This window comes from Plectropomus leopardus, chromosome 12 (genome assembly GCF_026936395.1).
Source record: "Plectropomus leopardus strain MGB_pleo_1.0 chromosome 12, ASM2693639v1, whole genome shotgun sequence".
Lineage (NCBI taxonomy): Eukaryota > Metazoa > Chordata > Actinopteri > Perciformes > Serranidae > Plectropomus > Plectropomus leopardus.
The window spans coordinates 3,974,225-3,996,448 of record NC_142187.1 but is presented as its reverse complement, the minus strand read 5'-3'; the positions used below and the strand labels follow the sequence as shown (position 1 = coordinate 3,996,448).

The 22,224-nt window shown below is 38.6% G+C and overlaps 2 protein-coding genes across 4 annotated transcripts; one reads left to right on the top strand and one right to left on the bottom strand.

Annotated features, from left to right (window-relative positions):
* Positions 1-427: 427 nt before the first annotated feature.
* On the bottom strand, positions 428-15,897 carry blvra (biliverdin reductase A). 2 transcript variants are annotated; one of them, XM_042498116.2, is made up of 7 exons: positions 15,763-15,897; positions 10,420-10,551; positions 9,059-9,178; positions 7,643-7,740; positions 6,662-6,769; positions 4,036-4,204; positions 428-3,583 (listed from the first exon to the last, which is right to left on the bottom strand). In XM_042498116.2, exons 2-7 carry the CDS (start codon positions 10,536-10,538, stop codon positions 3,328-3,330), a joined length of 870 nt encoding a protein of 289 aa, XP_042354050.2. In that variant the 5' UTR covers positions 10,539-10,551; positions 15,763-15,897; the 3' UTR covers positions 428-3,327. The 2 variants fall into 2 exon arrangements, with proteins under 2 accessions (XP_042354050.2, XP_042354051.1); XM_042498117.2 differs by lacking the exon at positions 15,763-15,897 and adding an exon at positions 12,649-12,802.
* coa1 (cytochrome C oxidase assembly factor 1) lies at positions 15,206-20,989 on the top strand. Of its 2 annotated transcripts, none has more exons than XM_042498118.2 (5): positions 15,206-15,318; positions 16,456-16,563; positions 17,978-18,129; positions 18,803-18,879; positions 20,062-20,989. In XM_042498118.2, the coding sequence occupies exons 2-5, from the start codon at positions 16,470-16,472 to the stop codon at positions 20,189-20,191; spliced, it is 453 nt and encodes a 150-aa protein (XP_042354052.2). In that variant the 5' UTR covers positions 15,206-15,318; positions 16,456-16,469; the 3' UTR covers positions 20,192-20,989. The 2 variants fall into 2 exon arrangements, with proteins under 2 accessions (XP_042354052.2, XP_087941259.1); XM_088085133.1 differs by having other exon boundaries at positions 15,230-15,291; positions 16,424-16,563.
* The last annotated feature ends 1,235 nt before the right edge of the window (positions 20,990-22,224 follow it).

Below are 22,224 nucleotides of genomic sequence, written 5' to 3'. Positions count from 1 at the left end.
AATGGCATAAAAACATCATAGTGTAGTTTGTGGTCCAAAAAAGGAATTTTTGGACCACAAACTACACTATGATGTTTTTATGCATTTTTGGACGATATACAATATTTTGATGTTTTATATGAATTTTTGGATGACATTGTATACTGTGACGTTTTTATAATTTTCTGGACGACATACTATACTATGACGTCTTAATGCATTTTTGGACAACATACTACAATACGACGTTTTCATGCATTTTTGGACAACATACTATACTATGACATTTTTATACTAAGTCATCCAAAATGGCATGAAAACATCATAGTATAGTATGTCGCCCAAAAATGCAAAAAGTCTAGTCTAGTATGTCTTTCTGAAAAGTCATAAAACCGTGTAATATAGTATTTCACACAAACAATAAGAACATCACGGCATACCAAAATCATCAAAACATTAAAAAATGATATTTTATTCACCCAGCTGTGTGTTAAAATACGAATGTCTCCAGTAGCCACTTTAAATATCAATGTGGATATGCTCCACTGCCCTGTCTGTTACACTATTCCCTTTCTTAAAATAACAGTTGGTTTGTTGTTGAAGGCATTTTCCAGTTGTGGATTCTTCTGTAAAATGTGCCAGGGCATAACCTTTGTAACCCCAGCAAACTGTCTTGATTTCTTTCAAAAGCATGGAAAAAGGCAATGAGCGACAAAAGAAATGGCTGAAAAATGTGCAAGAAGTCAGCAAAAAAATACATAAAAATTTCGTAAAATTTTAAAAAATAAAAATAAAATAACAAGTTCATTGAAAAATAAAACAAATGAGGAAGTAACCAGGAAATAAAAACTGGAAAAATTGATTTAAAAAATATATACGTTTTGTGACAAAATTTTAAATATGTAATTACGCTGTTTGTGAAACATATCGCTCTTTGCCCTTTTCCTATGTTTTTGCTCGAAGTTCAAAGGTTTAAATATGAAAGGCATCTGAAAGCAGCAGAAAAGTGATGTTGCTCCAGGTTCCAAAGGGTTAAACACCACATTCTTAAACAGGTTTATACTGAGAGCCTCATTTGAGATAGTCCACAATACCACCTACTGCTAGATCAAATATACTGCAAATAACTCGAATACTGTACATGAGACAGAACGCTGCTGCATGTGCAGAGCAGGGGGAGATTAGCGCGCAGTCTGACTCTGGTTGGCTTGGTGCGCGTCCTCAGTCCTGCGTCTGTTTGCTGGAATATTCCAGGGAATGTTTTAATTTAGACATGGAGGGATTTTAGCATTTTTTGGGAAACTCAAGTTATTCAGCCCCAACAGAGTCACTGGACATCTGAGCGAGAGGAGATGAATTGCTGTTTTTTTTTTTTAATTTGACTTCGGAGACTTTTTACGCATGTGTTTGATCGCCTCATCAGCTGTGAGCATGGCCACGTAGCTCAGCAGTTTGTCTGGAAACGAGTTACTTCATTTAGACGCTTTATTTAACTCCAAGTAATGACATGGAATCACATTTACCTTTATCAAACAGCTGCCTCATGTTTAATAATTTGGGGTCTAGATGACACTGTACTTGGAGCCCACTGAGTCTCTCCTGGACTCTGGAGACCTGGGGCCAAAAGCTTAATCGATGTTTACACGCAAAAAACATGCATACGCTTTTTACTACAAATATATTAATAAAGGAGGAATGATGCATGGTGAAAATGTGCTCGCCTCACACACTTTTCAGAGTGGGCACATGGTTTTAGCAGAGATGGCTGCAGGTGATATGATGACAAGGAGATTAAATTTAAGTTTTAAAGGCAAAAGAACTATGTTTTACGGTTGTTTGCCACCTTCACTGATAATTTCATAAACCCTTTTCCCTCTCTTGTTTCATTGTGTTCTTATTTGTCGTATTGTTAATTATATTGTAATTACATTGGTTTTTTTTTTTGTAAATGTCTTTTTTTTGTCAAGCACCCTGTCCTGCAGTTTTGCACAAAAGGGGCTTTATAGATAAAGTTAAAAAAAAAGTTTTTTGAATGACATTTCAGCATCATTTGGATTTACATTTATCTGATTTTTTAGTGATGAACACGTCATTTATTTGCCTTCTGACGTTCAATAATAATGACGATGGAGATTTCACCGCAACAATTATTTACAGAGATGTGATGGTACAGATGCAACAAATATTGACAATGTTCTGGCACAGTTGGCAAACCTTCCTGACACAACAGTGAAATTGCACTTTCTTTACTGTGTTTCTCACTGACGGGTGTTAATGATGGTGGAGGGGCACACGTGTCAATATGCAAACGTCTGGGCATTTCTACGTCCATCTATGGTGAACCGCAGGTGTGGATCTGAAGCTCGTGTCCGTGTGCCCAGCGCCCAACAGATTGTTATTTATAAAACAGAATCAGGCGTGTGCATGGCTCTATGAATCATGTATATTTCCGCCTCTTTGCATGCAGTGTTAGTCATCAGTCTAAGTAGAGTTTTATGCATCCGACCCCTGCTCTACATGATGTTTGCAGTGTTCTTTCAGGCACCAATGTTTTAATATGAGCTGATCATGTCAGGATGTGTTCAGCTTTCAAACTGTAGCAATCTCTGTTTTGATGAAATGACAATACTATCTGTAGTAACACTGTTTCATACTTAACTAGTTTTCACAACATATGATAGAAAACTTAAGGGCATGGTGATGAAATAGCCTTGAAATATAAATAAATGTTAAAATTCCAACAAGATTAATGACAATCACTGACTAGAGAGTCCAGACTGTTCTCACTCCGAACTCGTCAAATAGTGCCGCTCTGGCAGTGCTTTCGGCGTGAGAATGTGCTCGGACAGAACCGGTGGCGTTGGGTGCGTCCAAATGCAATGCGCACGGGTGGCGTCAATTGAGAATGCAGACGGGCTTAACCCGTCGCTTGCTCATGAAACGCTGAAGGGAAGTGTCAGGTAGTAATGCTGCTAGTAACCACGTAAAATAAGGAGCACGGGAGCACTTACTCGGCATGTGGGGAGGGAGGTTGATGGGTCCCACAAACAACCGACTTCTGTGCGGGTGTCTGGAGTTTGCTTCTCATGTGGTTGTGTGTGCGTTTTTTTTCCTACACCTTACCATCGTGCCTCTTTTGTCATCATGACAGTTTGTACTGTTGTGTAAACATAACGACGTGCTGCATCATCCCACCATGTGCATTTGTTGACGTCAAGATAATGACATCCTGGAGCCTAAACAGATGATGCAAAAGATAATTAAAATGTCCATAGCAGATGCAGAAGGTTACTGACAGAGCGGCTGCATGTGACGAGTTGGGATGAGAACGTGTTGGAGAGTCTCCATTTATCTCTGGCAGAGCTGATCTATCCTTTCAGCCAGCTGCAGGCAGTGCAGGATCCGGATTTTCTCTCTCTGGAGCTCCTCTGGACTCACTTGTCCTGCCAGCTTGGCCGAGAAGTGGATCAGGTCCTGCATGAAGAGCCCCACAGCCCCTCCGGGTGCAGGAGGTAACTGGGTCAGAGAGCCGGAGTCAAACTGGAAGTTGATGTTTTTGGCCCTGGGGAGGTTCGGTCCCCGTTCTTCGATCCATGTCAGAGGTCTAGAAGGAATCAGATGAAAACTGTTGAAATAATTCTTAAACCTCTAAATAACTTCTGTCCAACCACAAAGGGAGGCCAGAGACCCTTTAAAGCATGTTCCTCCTGTTTGAGCATCATGTATTAACCCTTTAAAACCTGGATATACATCAGTATTCTTGTGCAGTGTTCATCTTTCACCAGTATCCAAAGATTTTGAAATGTTAGCATATTCGTTTGATTTTTTCCAAAGGCATGGATCAAAAGCCAATCAGCAACTTGGTAAGAAAAAAAATTGCAAGATATAAATAAAGGTGATGAGAAATGACCTGAAAATTAGCTAAAAGAGCGAGAAACATTAAAAAACTAAGCAGAAATATCAAGAATATTGTATGTATAATATTAAGGAGGGATTCTGTTTTTAAACTTTTTATTCCATCTCTGTGGCAGACAAACATGTAGATGCCTCACTCACCTGTTGTCAGATGTCAACAACTTTGCGGTGGTCTTCCTGTAGTTGTTGGCAGAGTCTTCTTCTATGGTTGCTGTGGTTACTGACAGCTCACCAAACAATTCAACCAGCCAGGTGAGACGAGCAATGCCACTGAAAACTTGGGAACCAAATCCAGGCTTCAGAGCTCCACCTTGAACAATTAATAGTCACATTATTACTACATTTGCTTATAGATATTTAGCTTGAGTTCCAACACTAATGCTGCCTTCACGTGCTCCTTGAAAATATTGTATTGGGGAGTTACCTGCACATGAATGGCCCTCTAAAGTCATAATTAGAATGGGAAATTGGGAAATTTCGATGATACCCGTGTTGCAGAGTTGTGACGTTTGCCTGATGTTTCAGGGCAGCAGAAATTAGAAGAAAATAAGGAAACAGTATCAACAATTGATAGTAAAAATGTATATACACCTGGACACCTGGAGGACACCGGCAGCACTGTGAGAGTCATGTTCTTTGACTTCTCCAGTGCATTCAACACAATCCAGCCTTCACTGCTCAGGGGGAAGCTTGAAAGAGCGGGAGTAGACTGTCACCTGGCTGCATGGACCATCGATTACCTCACCGACAGACCACAGTTCGTGAGGCTTCAGGACTGTGTGTCGGATATGGTAGTCTGCAGCACCGGGGCCCCTCAGGGGACAGTGCTCTCCCCCTTTCTCTTCACCCTGTACACTTCAGACTACCACTACAACTCCGGGAGCTGTCACCTCCAGAAGTTCCCCGATGATACAGCCATCGTTGGGTGCATATCTGAGGGGGACGAGCGGGAGTACAGGACCGTCATCACGGACTTTGTCAACTGGTGTGAGCAGAACCATCTCCAGCTCAACGCCAGTAAGACAAAGGAGATGGTTATTGACTTCCGCAGGAGGAAGACACCCCAGACTACACAGGTGAACATCCAGGGTCTGGACATTGAGATGGTGGAGACCTATCGATACCTGGGTGTTCACCTTAACAATAAACTGGACTGGTCTAATAACACAGATGTCCTGTACAAGAAGGGCCAAAGTCGTCTCCACCTGCTGAGAAGACTGAGGTCCTTTGGAGTGTGCAAGACTCTGCTCCGGACATTCTATGACACTGTGGTAGCATCTGCTCTTTTCTATGCAGTGGTCTGCTGGGGAGCAGGGAGCACAGATCGGGACAGAAAGAGACTGAACAGACTGGTCAGGAGGGCCGGTTCTGTCCTGGACTGCTCCCTGGACTCCATTGAGGAGGTGGGTGAGAGGAGGATGTTAGCAAAGCTCACATCCATCATGGACAACCCCTCTCACCCACTGCATGAGACTGTGGGGGCTTTAAGCAGCTCCTTCAGCAGCAGACTGAGACATCCACCCTGCAAGAAGGAGCGCTACCGCAGGTCATTCATCCCATCTGCAATAAGACTCTGTAACATCAGCATCACTGGCTGATGGGAACAAAACTGGCTTCATCCAAAATTCATCCCAGAGTAATTTGCACAACAAATTTTTTGTACTATTTTCTAATCCATCTTTTGTGTACATACTATTCTACTACTTACTTATTATTATGTGTACATACCTTATTTCCTCTATGTACATACTTATTTTATTACTTATTTATTGTTATTTGTTATTGTTATTTTCTTGTTACATTTCACTTTTCTTTTTTTCATGCTGCTGTAACATTTGGAATTTCCCCCAATGGGGGATCAATAAAGAAATATTCTATTCTATTCTATTCTATTCTATATATTTTGTTGTTTTGTTCCAGTAGCTATCATTTACTTTTTAGTAGTTGCACATTTTAGTATCTGTATCTATAAGCACGCAAACTTTGAACTATAAAGCATGCCAGGCGAGTATACTAACATTGATAACAAAGTTATTTTATAACTAGAGTTTCCAACTTTTTGTCATAAATGCATAAATATGGCGGGCCAAAGTCTATGTTTGGTCAGTGGTAATAAACTTTTTTATTAATTAACATAATAAATGTCACGTTAAGTGTAATATGGTATTAATGTTAACTGCTGTCCATGTAGAGTGATCTAGATTAAATGTAATAATTTATAAAAATCATATAATAATAATAAGCATATAAATAAATGAGAAACAGCTATCAACCTCTTGTCTAGACGCTCTTAACATAAAATGCAACCCATCTCTTTGTAGCTTCCATGTTGTTCCCAATTTACAACCTCAAAACACATGAACACAATGAAATCGGAAGAACGACTTCCCAACTCAGAAACTACGACCTGCTAACTTCACATGAATGCAGCATAATATGTGGTCCTTTTGCAGACTCTTACTAGGCTTGGCTGGTATCAGAAGTTACAGGACTGTAAACAGCCAGCGGCTGCTAAGACTTTATTCTTGTAATATTCAGACTTTTTTCTCATAATATTAGGACTTTATAATCTAAGTCTCAATTTTTTCCTCAGTGTGGACCTAAAACTTCTTCATAGTTTTCTAATAGTTGGGAACATTTATTAACACTCACTTGCAGACACTTAATGAGACACTCAACTTTGATATAATATGCACATGTCAAAGTTTTCAGAGGCTTTAAAGCTCACAAGTATCAGAGCGACCACAGAGACGCACCGGTCTCTTACCAGTAAAATGAAGAGTCCCTTCCTGCAGGATTTTTCCCTCTACCTCTCTCTTCAGCTGTTTGTACTCTTCTGTTAGCAGCTCGATGTGTTCCTCATGGAGAATCACTCCTGAGACAGACAAACACACACACACACACACACACACACACACACACACACACACACACACACACACACACACACACACACACACGTTACCTGAGGTAGGCAATTATTAGCTAGGCTTGTGTGTTTTAGCGGAAATGTCCCTCAACCAAAGGTCCAATGTTCTGATTTGAGGACATTTATGACATTTATTCATTTATGAACTGCAATCAAAAGCACTGAATCTTCACTCCTGGTTTCTTCCTCACAGTAAAAGATCTTCATTACACCCGAAATCTTTAATCAATAGTTGTCATGATGTCTGAAACGTATTCTTTTACTTCCACTGCTCTGGATGACTACGCTGAGCCAACCATTAGATGGTCTTTGTGAGACCATCTCTAAATCGTCCTGGCTTGTGTCAGCCCGCTACTCTTTATGTTCTTTACAGACTCCTAAAACTGTCAGTAGCCGCAACATTCGGTCACATGGACAACTTTTGTATGTCATTCCTGGAGCCTGCACTGTCTTTGGTGAAAGCGCTTTTAGTGTTTTTGCTCTGTCATCTTGGTGTCAGCTGCAGAGCCACCTTAAACTGGACTCTTTTATCAGCCTGGGGGATTTTAAAAACTGGATTAAGGATTTTTATGCTTTTTGTTTTAACATTTGCTGTTGTGTTTTTAGTGTACTTGTTCTTTTATATGCAATTCTTTGTGATGCTGTCTTGGCCAGGACTCCCTTGGACAAGACATTCTGAATCTATATGGCACTATTCCTGGTACAAAAAAAAGCAAAAAATAAAATAAAATAAATACTCCCTCACTTTGAAGGGGGCCCTGCCACCTGCACATGGAACATGCATGGTTGTACTAACACTTTGTTTTAAAGTGCTTTCACCTTTTTCCTGGGCTAAATCCCACATTTCCACAGCAGCCTTGTAGTTCACAGTCATTGGATACTCGACACACACGTGTTTCCCTGCCTGCAGAAAAGTTCTGATGAGACAGGGAGAGAGGTATCTTTATCAACATTGGTTAAAAAAAAGAACAATTGTTTAGAAACTGTTGGTTGGGCATTCTGTTTCTCAGGCATTTGCAAAAAAAAGACTTTGTCCAATTTAATCACTCAGAGGCCAATTTTTTTCTGGAAAATACATTAAAAACACACAAAATTCAAAATGGCCAGATTTGTCGACACTGCACAAGATATATGTCTGAAATGATGAGAGCAATGCACAAAACTTTGTCTGAACTGAGGTCTTTCATGCACAAGTGGCTCTTTGAAGCCCACATAACACACATGTACCCAATCTCTGTATGTTGACACCATTTTAATTGGTTTCGATGTGTGTGGTTGGTTTTGTGAGTTTTTGAGTTTACCAGGGGGATTAAAAATGCATTCAAAGGCTAAAAGTAATTGCAGGCGCAATAGTGCCAATGCATTACCCCTACGTTTTTATGCATCCTTTTCTGTTTGGTTTTTTTTTTCATTATCAAACAGGACAGATTGAAAATAGATCCTAAAAAATGCCACAGAAATATGAGGAGTTCACATATACAGACGTGACTCAACAAAGACAACATCATTTGCTGTATAAATGTTAATTCAAACACAAATGTTGCTTCATGTTAATGACTGACACCACACTTAACCTCATAGCAGCAGCATAAAGCTGCATAATCGATAAAGGGTTGCCAAGTCTTACCAAATATGTCAACAGAGCCTCATAATGTATACCTGACCTGTTCTAGTTTAAAGTGCTGCATGACATTTCTTATCAATATCATGTGGGTGGAAGGTTGAGCCTGTTTTCATTTCAGGAAAATTATAATTCATCTGCATGCTAAACCTTGCCACAGCTGAAAAGAGTCCTTTAAGAGGACTTTTCTTTCCCAAAAGCCTGAATACAGCCAGCGGTGGATCAGGTTCTACCCTGTGCCCAGAAAAAAAGTTGATTTTGGACACAGCCTTCTGCTCCATAACACATCTACATGGCCTTGGATTGGAAATAATGACACCTAGTGTGGTGGCTGCAATAGAAATAAAGCTGCTAATGTTCTGAACATCCATCACCATGGTTACTTGGAGAGGAGAAGTTGCATAACATCACTCAGTGGAAACACAGTCATGTCACAATTGTGTTTTATTGACATTTCTAAAGTATTGCTAAGTTTTGCACAAATCTATAATGGAAACCTGCCCATTGTTGTTTATTATTGAGTATTTTTGTGTTTACTGATTGATAGATTAACTGTACAGAGCCCTTTAAAGCAACACAGATAAAGTGCACTTTTTTGGACTCTTGTAAATTACCTGATGTAGTCCTCATGCGACATATTCTCAGTGCAGACAAACGCCACCTGAATGTCCTCTCTGCTCACAGCCTCGTTCACTGAGATCTGACTCACTCCCTGCTGAGGGTCCAGGTTTCTCCTGTCCACAAAAACATCAGTCAGGATCATCAGGACCACAACAAAGCTGCTTCCATATAGTTATAGGTGACTATACCTGACAGTGTTATTAAGCACCACTTTGCATTTTGAAACGGCTGCTCCCACTTAACTAACTGTATGTGATCAAATGGCTCCATCTAAACCCTTAGGGCCCGCTTTCATATTACACACACTCGTACTGCTCCTATGCACAAACTGGGCTTTTAAAAACCATGCTTAAAATATTATACATTGATATTATTTTCTGCTTTAATTGAGTTATTTTTTAACAAACATCTGTCCTAATCATAAATATCAAATATTCATTCATTTTCAGAACAGGGTTTTAATGGAGTGTATGTAACAATTTAGTTTCCACAGTGTATTTTAGACTTATTGTAGGAGCTGAGCTGGAAATTCCAAGATTAAACAAAAACACACAATCTTGCCAAAATATATGCCATATGCATGAACACAGCCAAAATGATCAAACAATGAAGGATGAAAAGTGCATATAATTCGCCAATTAGTCCTTAAGAGTTAAAAAGCCATACAGTATGTGTCCTGTTGTCAGTCAGTCAGTCATTTTCTGTAACCGCTTGTCCTCGTGGGGGTCGCGGGGGGGCTGGAGCCAATCCCAGCTGTCATCGGGCGGAAGGCGGGGTACACCCTGGACAGGTCGCCAGACTATCGCAGGGCCAACACATAAAGACAAACAACCATACACACTCACAGTCACACCTAAGGGCAATTTAGAGTCATCAATTAACCTGAGCTGCATGTCTTTGGACTGTGGGAGGAAGCCAGAGACCCCAGAGAGAACCCACGTGGACACGGGGAGAACATGCAAACTCCACACAGAAGGGCCCCTGCCTGGACCAAACCCTGTTCCAACTGGGAATTGAACCAGGGACCCTCTTGCTGTGAGGCAACAGTGCTAACCACAAAGCCACCGTGCCACCCTGTGTCCTGTTGTTTTAGGTTAATATGTGTTTTAAGCAGGGGTGGACAGTAATGAAGTACACTGAATATTGTACTTTCTGAGTATCTTTTTTAATGTTTTTTTATAATGCCTGTGTTCATAAAAAACATTATATCCTAATGATGTTCAGTCATAAAACCCTTACACATGGAGCATCTCACCATTCTCTTATGCTGTGTCATTCAAGTCATAACACGTGTTACCTATAGGACAGCTATTGCTGCTGTTTGTGTGCATGCAGGGCAGAATGTGTGTGTTACCTGGATATGAATCCTTTAACACTGAGTTTCTCTGCAGTGCTGCCGGGTAGAGGAGAGACCATGTCTCTAATCCTCACCCTACCTGCTGTGCCAATGCCGACAACCACCGCTCCCAACATCCTGCCTGAGAAACTGAGGAAAGAAGTCAAAGAGTGGTGAGAGCGCAGTTAAACTGGGTGGCCAGGAGATCAAAAATATATCATGAATAGACCAGTGAATCCTTTAATGAGTTTAAACCATTTCATCTTATAACTTGTAAATCCAGGATTCCCACACATTTTTATGGACAAATTTTCAGAACTTTTCCATGACTCTTTAAGGACCCATAATTAAAAAAAAAAAGTTTTCTTGTCCCATTTGCCCAGGATTTGAAAATATATAAGATTCAAACTCAACAAAACACAGTTTCATCTAGTTGGCATAAATAAATGAAGAGGAGGAACCCGAGGAGAAAAAGTACATGATGGTCAACAAAACACTGTCACACATCCACACGTTTGAGTTACATTATGTCGACAGCTGAAGTGCAATTTTTCAGGTGTTTTTCAGATTATCAGCCTAGCCAATTATTGAGGCAGACGTTTGAACGTTCCCTGCTAGCTGGGATGACATAGTGAGTGGTGCTCGTTAGGAGGAACATTTTCAAAGCAACATCCCAGCTAGTAATTTTTGGTTGTGAAAACATTCTGGGAATAATACAATGCAACCAATGCAATGTTTTAATAACGTTTTCAGCTGCAAGTTCTCTCTTAGTTCCCAGAATGCTCTTCTTAAGGTTAGGGTAAAAATCTCTATGAACATCAAAAATGTTAAAAAATATTGTTGTTTTTTTTTATTGTTAAACATATCACATTACATGACATTTTCATTAAAAATAATCTGTAATCTCAGACCTCAATAATATGCTAAATGTTGCTTTGAAAATGTTCTTCCTTTGTTCTCATATAACATAACACATAACAAAATATTTTGTGATCTGTCACCTCTTATCATCTCTGAAACAATCCTCAGAATGTTGTAGTTATAACGTTACATCTTAGTCTACATTTAACTTTATGAAGACATCATTTTAATGAATGATTCAGTTTTAGAAGATGCAACATTCTTTCCAATTTCACTGTAACACTAATTCACTCATTTTTGGAGCAGAGTGATACATGCAGAGTTAAAAGTTAACAGAGTTCAAAGTTAACAGTGATATTGCACTCTTGTATCAACACTCATGGAATGCCTCTCGACCAATCAAATTGCTGGATCTCAACTAACTGTGGTATAATCCCTGTTAGCTGGGATGAAACAGTATGTGGCAGATCTAGCCAGTGCAAAGGCACTGGCCAGCTAGCAAAGAACATTCCCACAACGTTTGCTAACATAACCTACAAGTTGTAATAATGTTTTAAAGAAAACCTTTTAATCTAATTTTCAAATAACGTTTTAGGGATGTTTATACTTTCAAATAATGTTCCTATAAGATTAAATGCTGATTAAGACTTAAAGTTATAACTGCAACATGTTAAGGATTTTTTACTGATGTTGAGAGGTGACAGATCATAGATTGTTCTTTTATAAAATGTGCCCACAATGTTACATGATAAATAAAGGAACAACATTTTCAAAGCCACATTCAGAACATGTTATTAAGGACAGAGATTACAAAATGTAATGTAATGGGATATGCTAACTATAAAAAATAAAAATACAAATAAAAGCAATTAATATTTTTGTTTGTTTATAGAGAATGTTGCCCAAACTTTAAGAAAAACGTTCTGGGGACATAAAGAAAACTTTCCACTGAAAACGTTACTGAAAACATTCAGTGGTTGCATTGAACCATTCTCAGAACGTTTTCAGAACCAAAAATTGCTTGCTGGGTGTGAAAACGCCCCATTACACGTTACACAAAGAGTCAGAGGCTGGAGAAGGCTTTCAGCGTGCAGGTCAGAGTGACTGCAGCTCAGCGTTAAGTAACGCCGTTAAGTAACCATAAAATGCGCATATTAACATATCGACCACAGCTGGTGCACATCTCCCTCTAACACATGTGTCTGACTTGAATCAGAAAGATAAAACATGTCACAGAGTCCACGCAAAACACAGTAATGGTAGGACCCCGTGACACTATGAGTGGGGACAGCTGAGGTGACGCTGCGGTCCCTGCGCACCGTCCTGCAGCGGGACACAGAGACAAAGTCACCGGCACAAGAGAAAAAGCATCCGGCTGTGTCATACCTGCTTTTATGGAGCTCTTCTGTGACCCTCGCGCTGAATCTAGCTGCTGTTGTGCTCTCCTCACTGAGTGTGACATAACAAGCGCACTTGTCTCACCAGCGTGTTAAGAAGGATGTTTCTGTGCGCCGCGGCGCGTAAAGGCGCGCTTGATGTAATGCTCTGCTGACACCGGTGTACTGCCGGCAGAGGGGCGGAGCTATAACTATAGCTTCACTAATCACTGAATATTATAATCATTTTTTAATATATGAATTTAGGACTGGTTATTACCAAAAGAATGCAGTAACACTGCAATACCAAGCCAGTACCGTAACATTACTGCACAAACCAGATTCTTACTATTTATGAACTTAACCCTTTAACACCTGGACTGACATCAGTTTTCTTGTGCTGCACTCAGATGCCTTTTTCCTTGCATTTCAACCTCTGAAACCTCAGGAAAGTTATTTTTTTCTTAAAAGACAGAGGAAAAAACATAGAAGAGCACACAAGAGCACGTTGCCAAGAAATGTCCTGCAAACTGAAAAGAAGTAAAAGAAGAAATGATCTGAATAATAGCTGAAAGGGATTATTATGGTATATTTATAATGCTGTCAGTTATGTATTTAAAATTTTGTTACAGACAAAAAAGGGGAAAATGCATATACTTTTTAGCACTGTCTTGTTATTATTTTCATGTTTTTCTATGTTGTTATTATTATTATTATTATTATTATTATTATTATTATTATTATTATTATTATATCACTATTATTATTATCATCGTTATTATTATTATTATTATTATTATTATTATTATTATTATCATCACTATTATTATTATTATTATTATTATTATTATTATTATCATCACTATTATTATCCAGTATTTATCTTCCAACTTTTTTAAAATTAATTTCTTGCTAATTTTATGGCCATTACTTGTCAAACAGCTTGTAGTCCTTTTATTATTCATAAAATACATTTGCACGCAGGGAATATTCCTGAGCATTCCAGCTTGTGAGTCTTCAGTTCTTCGTCCTCCAAATGGCTTACTTGCAGAGGTCAGTTTCCAATAAGATTCAGGGGTGCCAAATTATGGGATGGCTTTTCCCACCTGGCAAAAAACTGCTCCTCTTTAAAAGGGTGTAAAAAATGATTAAAGACACATTTAACTATCTAACTCCTTTTCTCCAGTATTTTGTACTGGAGAAAAGTTTCTGTATTCTTTATTTCGTATTTTTATATATTATATAATGTTAACTTTTGTGTTTCTTATAACATTGTGAAATTGCAAAGATCAACATCCTTAAATTGCTGAAGTAGGAACAAGACATATTAATATAAAATAAATATTTAATATGTTATATTTGCAACATAAAAAAGGTTGGATTTTGCTTCCAAAATTAAGTTACATAAACAAAGCAACAGGTAAAAGCCATGAATTAGGTTCATGAGCATTTGTCCATTTTAGTGGAAATAGAGATTGAGATGAACATGTTTGGGCAGTTCTGTCCTCGTGAAGACGGAGTGAGACACACCCGCACTTCTCTGGGCTGCTAACCACAGATAAGATGGAATCTGTCTTCTCTAGTTTTATCAATGACACTAGAGGTTTTAGAGCCACAGGCTCTGCTGGTTTCTCTGCTGCATTTTTTTGAGTCAAATGCAGACTTGGTATGGGATACTGCTAAATCCAGGTTACAAGGGGAGAGACAGTAACAACAGGGAGACATATCACTGTGAGCGGAGGTTTTTAAACAGCCGTAGCTCAAATATTTTCACGAGGTGTCACAGAACAATGCTAAATTAGATAGGTTTACAAAAAATACATGTTTTAAAACATGTATGATGTTGATTTAAGTTGTAGAATTAAAGAGATGATTCTATTATATAAAAACATGTTGGAATGCAACATTTGTGTGTGTGCAGAAGCAACCGTGAAATGAGAGGACTAAAGCGTCCAAAACCTTTTTCCTCTGTCAAATCATCAAAATTGCCCTGTGATGTTTATATCACTCATCCTGATCTTCTTATTATTATTGTTAAAGAGGTAGTAGTAATATGAGTAGTCGTAGCAGCAGCAGTATGCTTCTCGGACCCCCACCCCTTTTTATTTTTATGTGTGTCAATATTATTAAAGTCAAAATGGATTTTTTTTAAATAAGAAAAATATATCCAAAAAGCCAAAAAATATAGAAATAAAAAAATGTATACATAATAAGATGAAATAAAAATAAACCCTCGAAATTATTTATTATGTATTTATTATTTATCAAAGAAAATGAAAAAAAAAACAAATAAATGTAAAACTCTAAATTATTAACAAAATTGAAAATATACATCCCCAAAAGCTTAATCATTCAAAACATAAAAAAGATAAATAAATAAATAAATAAAACTAAAACTAAAAATAAAATAAATAAAATGTTTATCAAAAATAATTGGCAATTAATCTTCTGTGAATGACTGATTTTGATTGATTAATCAATAACTGTTGCAGAAGAACTTGAATAACCTAAACCTACATGTATAATCCGAACACCTCAGTACGGATACAGACGCCGCCTGCCCTAACATGAGCGGCACACGCCGGAGTTTTATGAAGCGCACCCACATCCGATTGGCGACAATCTGTGTGACGTTTCCGGAAGTAAACGAAGCAGGGCTGTCCTACTGCTGCAACACAAGGTGAGAATGTTTTCACTTTATTTCTAATGAGGAAAAACAGATACACGCAGCCTGCAGCTGAGACAAGAGAACAAGAGCAAACACTGTTCCTCCAGGTCCAGCGGTAAACACACAGCGGACATGAGGAGTTAAAATGTGTCACCAAACATCACAGCTGACTTCTGCACACAGTCAGTCAGTCATTGTCTGTAACCGCTTATCCTCGTAAGGTCCGCGGGACCGGAGCCAATCCCAGCTGTCATCGGGCGGAAGGCGGGGTACACCCTGGACAGGTCGCCAGACTATCGCAGGGCCGACAAATAAAGACAAACAACCATACACGCTCACAGTCTGCACACAGACAGCTTGAGTGAAATTCAGCCCCCTAAACAGGATTTATATCATCTGACATTTTTTCTAGTTTCCTTCTGATAGTCTAGTGCACAAGTCATGTTATTAACTTACTAGATAGAGGCTTCTGGATCCGATCCGTTTCCAAACCGACAGATCTGTATTTCTCATGTGACCGCTGTTCTGTCGAAGTGTGTTTCCTGGTCAGATAGTGTCTCCCCCTGTCAATGCGTAGTTGGGTCTGGGAGGGGCAAGTTTCCTCAAGTTTTCCTGATAATAATAAGAATAAGAATAAGAGTAACAATAATAATAAAATTACACTAATAAAAAAATAAATAAAAATAACAAAAAATAAATACATTTAAGGAAAGAAAATGGTTTTGTTCCATATTAGGCACAGGGTTAACCCTCTGAAACCTGAGCCAGTTGGTTGAATTTCTTTCAAAAACATGGGGAGAAATAATAATAATAAATAAATATAAATATATCAGTATTGATTTTATATTTTAGTGTATTTTCTTTTCCTGTAACTTAATTTTCAAAATAAAATTATTTTAAATGAATTTTTCTGGACATTTTTCTTGTTGTTTGGTTGATTATCTAATCCTCCTCCATCCACAACCATTTGATTGGGAATGATTTATAGTTCCCTAGCAGAAAAAAAAAAACTCACAGGTGTTCTATGTGTGAATCATTCTCAGTGAACTAATCAGACCAGTTCTCTCTCTCTGTGTGTGTGTGTGTGTGTGTGTGTGTGTGTGTGTGTGTGTGTGTGTGTGTATGTGTGTGTGTGCTGTTGTGTTACAGGGAAAAAAGCAAAAATGAGGGTTTCCACCAACAAACTACAGCAGTTCACCATCTTCACTACCGTGCTGACTGGGGCGGGGGTCTGCACCATGTACTATCTGCTGCAGAGTGAGTACAGATGACTGTGTGTGTGTGTGTGTGTGTGTGTGTGTGTGTGTGTGTGTGTGCGCGTGCGTGCGTGTGTGGGTGTGTGCGTGTGTGAGTGTTAAAGGGATACTTTGCCAACTTTCAATAATTCAAGATTGTTTGTCATCATCCAGCAGCCATGTTGTTTCCTGTGTCAAAACAGAACATCTTGCATTACGTCACTCACTGCGGCAGTGTTTATTGGTTCCATGCGGTGCAGTGCATGCTGGTAGTTGTAGGTTTTCTACCTAAACACCACAGTCCTTTTATTTGGTCATGTAGCACTGATGTCAACAGTGTTATCATCTGTCTGCTGCAAAAGCAGCCCAGGTGTATGAGAGGACCATTTTTTTCAGCAGTGAAGTACTTCTTTAACCCCTTGAAACCTGAGCTAAGTAGCTTAATTTCTTTTAATTATGTGAAGAAGGCAATAAGTAACTAATCAAGAAGTTACCCAAAATTAACAAAGAAATTAGTAAAAAAAAAAAAAAGAAATAAATACAAGAATTAATAGTCTTGTATTTATGAAAACTAGCAAAAAAAAGAGAAAGGAAATTGTAAATACAACAAAGGGAAATTTACAGTTGAAAACATGAAAACATGCTAGAAATTTAAATTTAACTGTCATTGAATATATAAATGTAATTTGTTTCCTGAACATTTCTCCATTCTTAAATGTTTTGATAATTTTCTCTCTCTCTTTCCTGTCTTTTTTTAATAGTACAACTAAATTTCCTTTTGAGATAATTTCCCAAAAGAAATCCCAATCCGTCTGTAAAAGCATGTAACTCTAGACACAAAAGATAAAAGGCATCAAATGTGGACAGCAAACTTAACATTTTAGATTTTTGCTGGCTATCAGCCTCTGCTGAAGGAGGCCACAGGAGGGCAAACCTTTCTCAGTGAAAGAAGTGCTGGTGTGTGGATCAGATACATGCAGAACTTAACGCAGACTCTTTTTCACACCACAACTCCACCAGTTTCTCCTCCTGTTTGCATAAGCCAAGACTGAAAACTTAAGATATTATGAAAAATGTTTGATTTTGTCTGAGTATCAAGACAAGAAGAAGACTGATTTAAGACAGCTTCGGTTGAGTTTATGACAGCAAACACAGAAAACCATCGGGATCACAGCAGCGCGCACCAGCTCAGGTTAAACTCTCGTGATTTTGCTCCAAAATCGAACAATTTGTCTGCAACTGTGAAATCACTTCACCTCAATCAAAAGTCGTCACAGTTCAACTATTATCTCTTACTCCTCAACAGTTTTCATCTTGTACTCTTTGAGTGAGACGTTCAGTTTCTCTTAGTTGCTCCAGCTTTTCAAATGTTTTCAGCACCGTCTTCTTCATTCTGCTTCACTTGTTTATTCCTTTCTGTTTTACTATCCCATCAGAGAGATTTGTAGAGTCAGACTACCACAGACTGGCTCTGCAGAGGTTGGAAGCTTGTCCAGTTGCCATGGAGAGCCTGGGGGCCCCGCCTTTAAAAGTCCACAACATCCATTTGACTGACAGAGACAACCGCATCGATCAACGCACTGCTCAGGTACTGTGTTTGAATAATAACAACACCAATGATAATAATAAGAATAGTAATTATTATTATTATTAATTTACACTGCACTTGTAAAATGTAGTGTTTCACATTTAAATAAAATACACGCATAAAATAAAACAAACAAAATGTGAATAAGCACACACACACAAACATAAATGCCTACATTCATCTGTACTAGGCTTGAGCGGTGTGTAATATTTCATACCTTCCTTATATTTCACTTGGGTGTATGATATATGATGGTTGCAGCTCTAACAGCTTCCTTCCTTATTCATTCAGCCTATACTCTAATGAATTAAACATAAGTACATCATTTGTATAAAAAAGAGGAAGATAAAGTAAGAAAAACAGATAATGGGTAACAATTAAATAAACAGTAATCCCTGTAAACGCCTAGTAATAACCAACAAAAAAATCATGTTTTTATACACTATTTTAAACTGATTCTTGTTTGGCCATTGTTTTACCTCCACATTGAAACTGTTTCATAACTTCACTCCACATAACAGATTGATGGTCAAAAACTTTTCCTAGTGGTATGAACTTTTAATTAAAATTCAATTTTCCTCTTAAACTGTAACCGTCCTTTTGATCACTGAACAGTTTTTGAATATTCCTGGTCGTTGGTTATTTTTAGCCTTAAATATGATCTGTGTTGCAGCTAAAGATCCCTGTGACGGGCTCACACACTGGAGGTTATCTGTACACTTCTTCAATCAGAGACGCCGATACCAACAGGTGAGCACATTCTGTTTATTCTCCGTTTAATGCAAATAACGGTGACAGTGTATTTCATTTAGTTTCTTGTGAAATACTAAATAATAATAATAATAATGACAACTTCATTTATATAGCACATTTAAAAACAGTTAACACATAGAAGGCAATACAATAACAAAAAGTCCAACAGTCGTATTGGACACAAGCGAAACGAAACAAGGGTAGAGTTTGGAAAAAGTTACAAAAGGACAAATTATGCAAGATGCAGGCAATAAAATGTCAACAAAGAACAATGCAAATGAATAGACCAAAAAGAACAGAAGCAAATGAAAGCAGTGAAACCACAAATAAAATAAAATAAAGAAAACATGAATAAAGTAGGTATAATAAAAAGAATAAAACAAATTTAAAGGATGACATCACATAAAAGCAAACCTATATAAATTTGTTTGACGAAGTGATTTAAAAGAAGTCACTGATTCTGCAGCCGTCTGTCCGCAGACAGGTCGTTCGAAAGCTAAGGGGGTCCCGATGGTTAACCTTTAGTTTTAAGCCTCAACCTTGGAACAGCCAGAGGGGCCCCACCTGGGGATCTAAGGCTGCGAACTGGCTCATATGGGGTCAACATTTCTGTTATGGAGCTTGGGGCCAAGCAAGCTTTAAAAGTGATAATTAAAATCTTAAAATCAATTCTAAAATGAACAGGGAGCCAGTGGTGGGAAGCCAGGATTGGGGTGACAGGTAATGTCGTCTGTTAAAACCTGCGAGAGGCCGAGCTGCTGCATTCTGAACTAGCTGTTGTATGTTTGCTAACAACTGAACAGTGTCAGTGAAACGCTCCAGCTGATGAGGTAGAAAAGAATCATTTTCAGTGGCATCAGTGTACAGTGATTTATGACTTAATATATAAATGACTGTAACAGCATCTGTTGTCCACAGCTGCTTTGTTGTGAATCTGCAGCCTCTGGCTGTAGAGTTTAAAGTGTGGCACTAGAGTGTAACAATACATCTGTGTCACTTTCAAATGATGACTAATCATGACTAATACAACACGCAGCTCTACAGACATCAGAGTGGTCGGTTATAACTTGGCACTCTGGGTATCGTTCCGAAGAGATTTGTTGTCGATTCCACAGTATCCCAATGTGGTCCTCTACCATGCATGCACAGTTCCTGACCTACGTCTGTCGCTCCCTGCAGATGGAGCCTGAGGCAGGCAGTCCTGAGGCTCAGAGAAGGACAGATGATCGACCTGCTGAATCCTCCTCTACTGGCTGCAGAACAAGCCCAAGACAACGAGCAGGAGCTGGACACAGAGCGCTGGAACTGACCTGCTCCATGAACTCATGACAGCAATGTTAGAGGACGTCTTCCTGCTCCTGATGAGTTCAGATCTAATCAAACAAAACAATACGGAAGCATCTACCAAACAGCAAATCCGCAACTCCAGCATCCTGTTGAGACTGCAGTAACTCATGAGGTGCAGCTCTGTCACTGTGCTGCCAACAGACTGCTCAGGATTGTTGTGTTATCTCAAGGTTTGGTTTTGATTAACCCTTTAGGACTGTTTGGCGCATTTTAAGCATTTTTTTTTTGTTGTTGTTGTCTTTTTTTATCATTTTGGTTGTGTTCATGCATATGGCATACATTTTGGAAAGGTTGTGTATTTTTGTTTAATGTTGGAATTACTAGCTCAGCTCCTACAATAAGTCTAAAATACAGAGTGGAATCTAAACTTGTTACATTCATGCTGTTAAGTGCAAAAAATGTACCATTGAAACCCATTCAAACTGCAGATTTTGATCCTACAGCCATCAAAGTGTAAAAACATGCATTGTATTATTTCTGGGTGTCATTCTGGGCTTTTGTCTTGGGATTTGTCATTTTTACTTTTTTTTCCACCAGATGATGCCATATTTGGCACTATACATGTTATTTCCACAAAGTGAACAGTCACAATCAATGTTGCTGCTAATCATTGACATATCCCAGGCTCTGATCATTCAAAAAAATCTACTTTGCATGTAGTATATTGAAAATATTATTTTTTTGTGATTTTTTTTCATCTAAAACATAGTGACATCATGACAAAAAAAATGGCATTTAATAAAGGGTTAAATACTGAAAATGAATTGCTTGGGTTTTTTTTAAAAATTATTAGTATGACCAATGTTACTTAAAAATGAACTCGAGGAAAGTAGAAATCATATTAATGTCTGATATTTTTTAAAGCTTGATTTTCAAACAGACTGCTCTGCACACAGCTTGACAACAACCCTGTGGTTTTGCTGACTTAATACACTGCAGCTTCCTGCTTCCTCTGCAGATTTATATAAGGGGAAATGTCATCACATCACCCACACAAAAAATATGTTTGTGAACCATATTTGTTAAATTGATAGCTCAGAATCTGCTGTTAAATCATTACTTTTAAAAAGCAGGTTTTGGTTGTAGATTTTTTCTCCTGTTATCAGTTTTACTAAAACATTTGCAAAGCAGGGGCCCTGGTGGCTGAGTGGGTAAAGCAGGTGCCACATGAATGAAAGCAGTGTCCTAGCCACAGCGGCTTTGGTTTCACCTCAGAACCCTTTGCTGCATGTCGTTCTTTCTCTCTCCCTTTCACGCTGCTGATCTGTCCTCACTAATACAGGGTATAAATGCCAAAAAATAATCTTAAAAAACACATTTGCAAAACAGCAAAGGCATGCATGATACTCTTCATACAGTCAACAAGATTTTACAAGAAAATGTGTTCTCAAGAAAGTGACGGCCAAAAAAGAAGAAAAGAAAAAAAAACAGTGATTTAAACTCATGGGACCAAGACACACAAATACCAACATCACCAAGTGGTGACAAAGGCTGACTGTGCACCACCTCATGTTCCCAGTGTCTCAACCAAGAAGCGGCACTTGAACACACTGCAAAGATGGCAAAACAGCATCTCGGTCCTGTGCCTGCATGAGATGAAATAATGTTGCGGCCCACTGCAAGTCAATTTTTCTGTTTTGGTTTTTTCCGACTTCTGATCTAAATGCGTTCCAATGCATCTGCTTGGGGAGACATGGATGCCCGCAGGATTCTTTAGGTTAGGTCTTTAGGTTTCTTTAGGTTGCCTCTGAACATCAGAAGCATGCACTGATGACCTATACATGAGCTACCTCAGCAGCAGACACCCCACCACCTGTAAAAAACCTTTTGGTCTAATGCAGATTCATTGATGTAGTAGGTAGCTAACAGAGACAGGAGGCTAGGAGGCTACTACATGGCGTAGTAAAAATCAGCTGAATGGAAATGCCACTACAAAATTGTTTTAGCACATTTCACAGCACAAACACAACATAAATGTTCAAGTTGAGGACCAGG

What these genes read in the sequence shown, in the direction of transcription:
- coa1 (XM_088085133.1), top strand. Translation starts at nt 15,230, where the DNA reads ATGAAGCGCACCCACATCCGATTGGCGACAATCTGTGTGACGTTTCCG. An exon ending in TTTCCGGAAGTAAACGAAGC is followed by an intron (nt 15,292 to 16,423) that starts AGGGCTGTCCTA and finishes TGTGTGTGTGTG; the next exon opens with TGTGTATGTGTGTGTGTGCT. An exon ending in TCGATCAACGCACTGCTCAG is followed by an intron (nt 18,130 to 18,802) that starts GTACTGTGTTTG and finishes TCTGTGTTGCAG; the next exon opens with CTAAAGATCCCTGTGACGGG.
- blvra (XM_042498116.2), bottom strand. Translation starts at nt 10,538, where the DNA reads ATGTTGGGAGCGGTGGTTGTCGGCATTGGCACAGCAGGTAGGGTGAGG. An exon ending in TCGCATGAGGACTACATCAG is followed by an intron (nt 7,741 to 9,058) that starts GTAATTTACAAG and finishes CTGTCTCATCAG; the next exon opens with AACTTTTCTGCAGGCAGGGA. An exon ending in TTGTTGACATCTGACAACAG is followed by an intron (nt 3,584 to 4,035) that starts GTGAGTGAGGCA and finishes GATTCCTTCTAG; the next exon opens with ACCTCTGACATGGATCGAAG.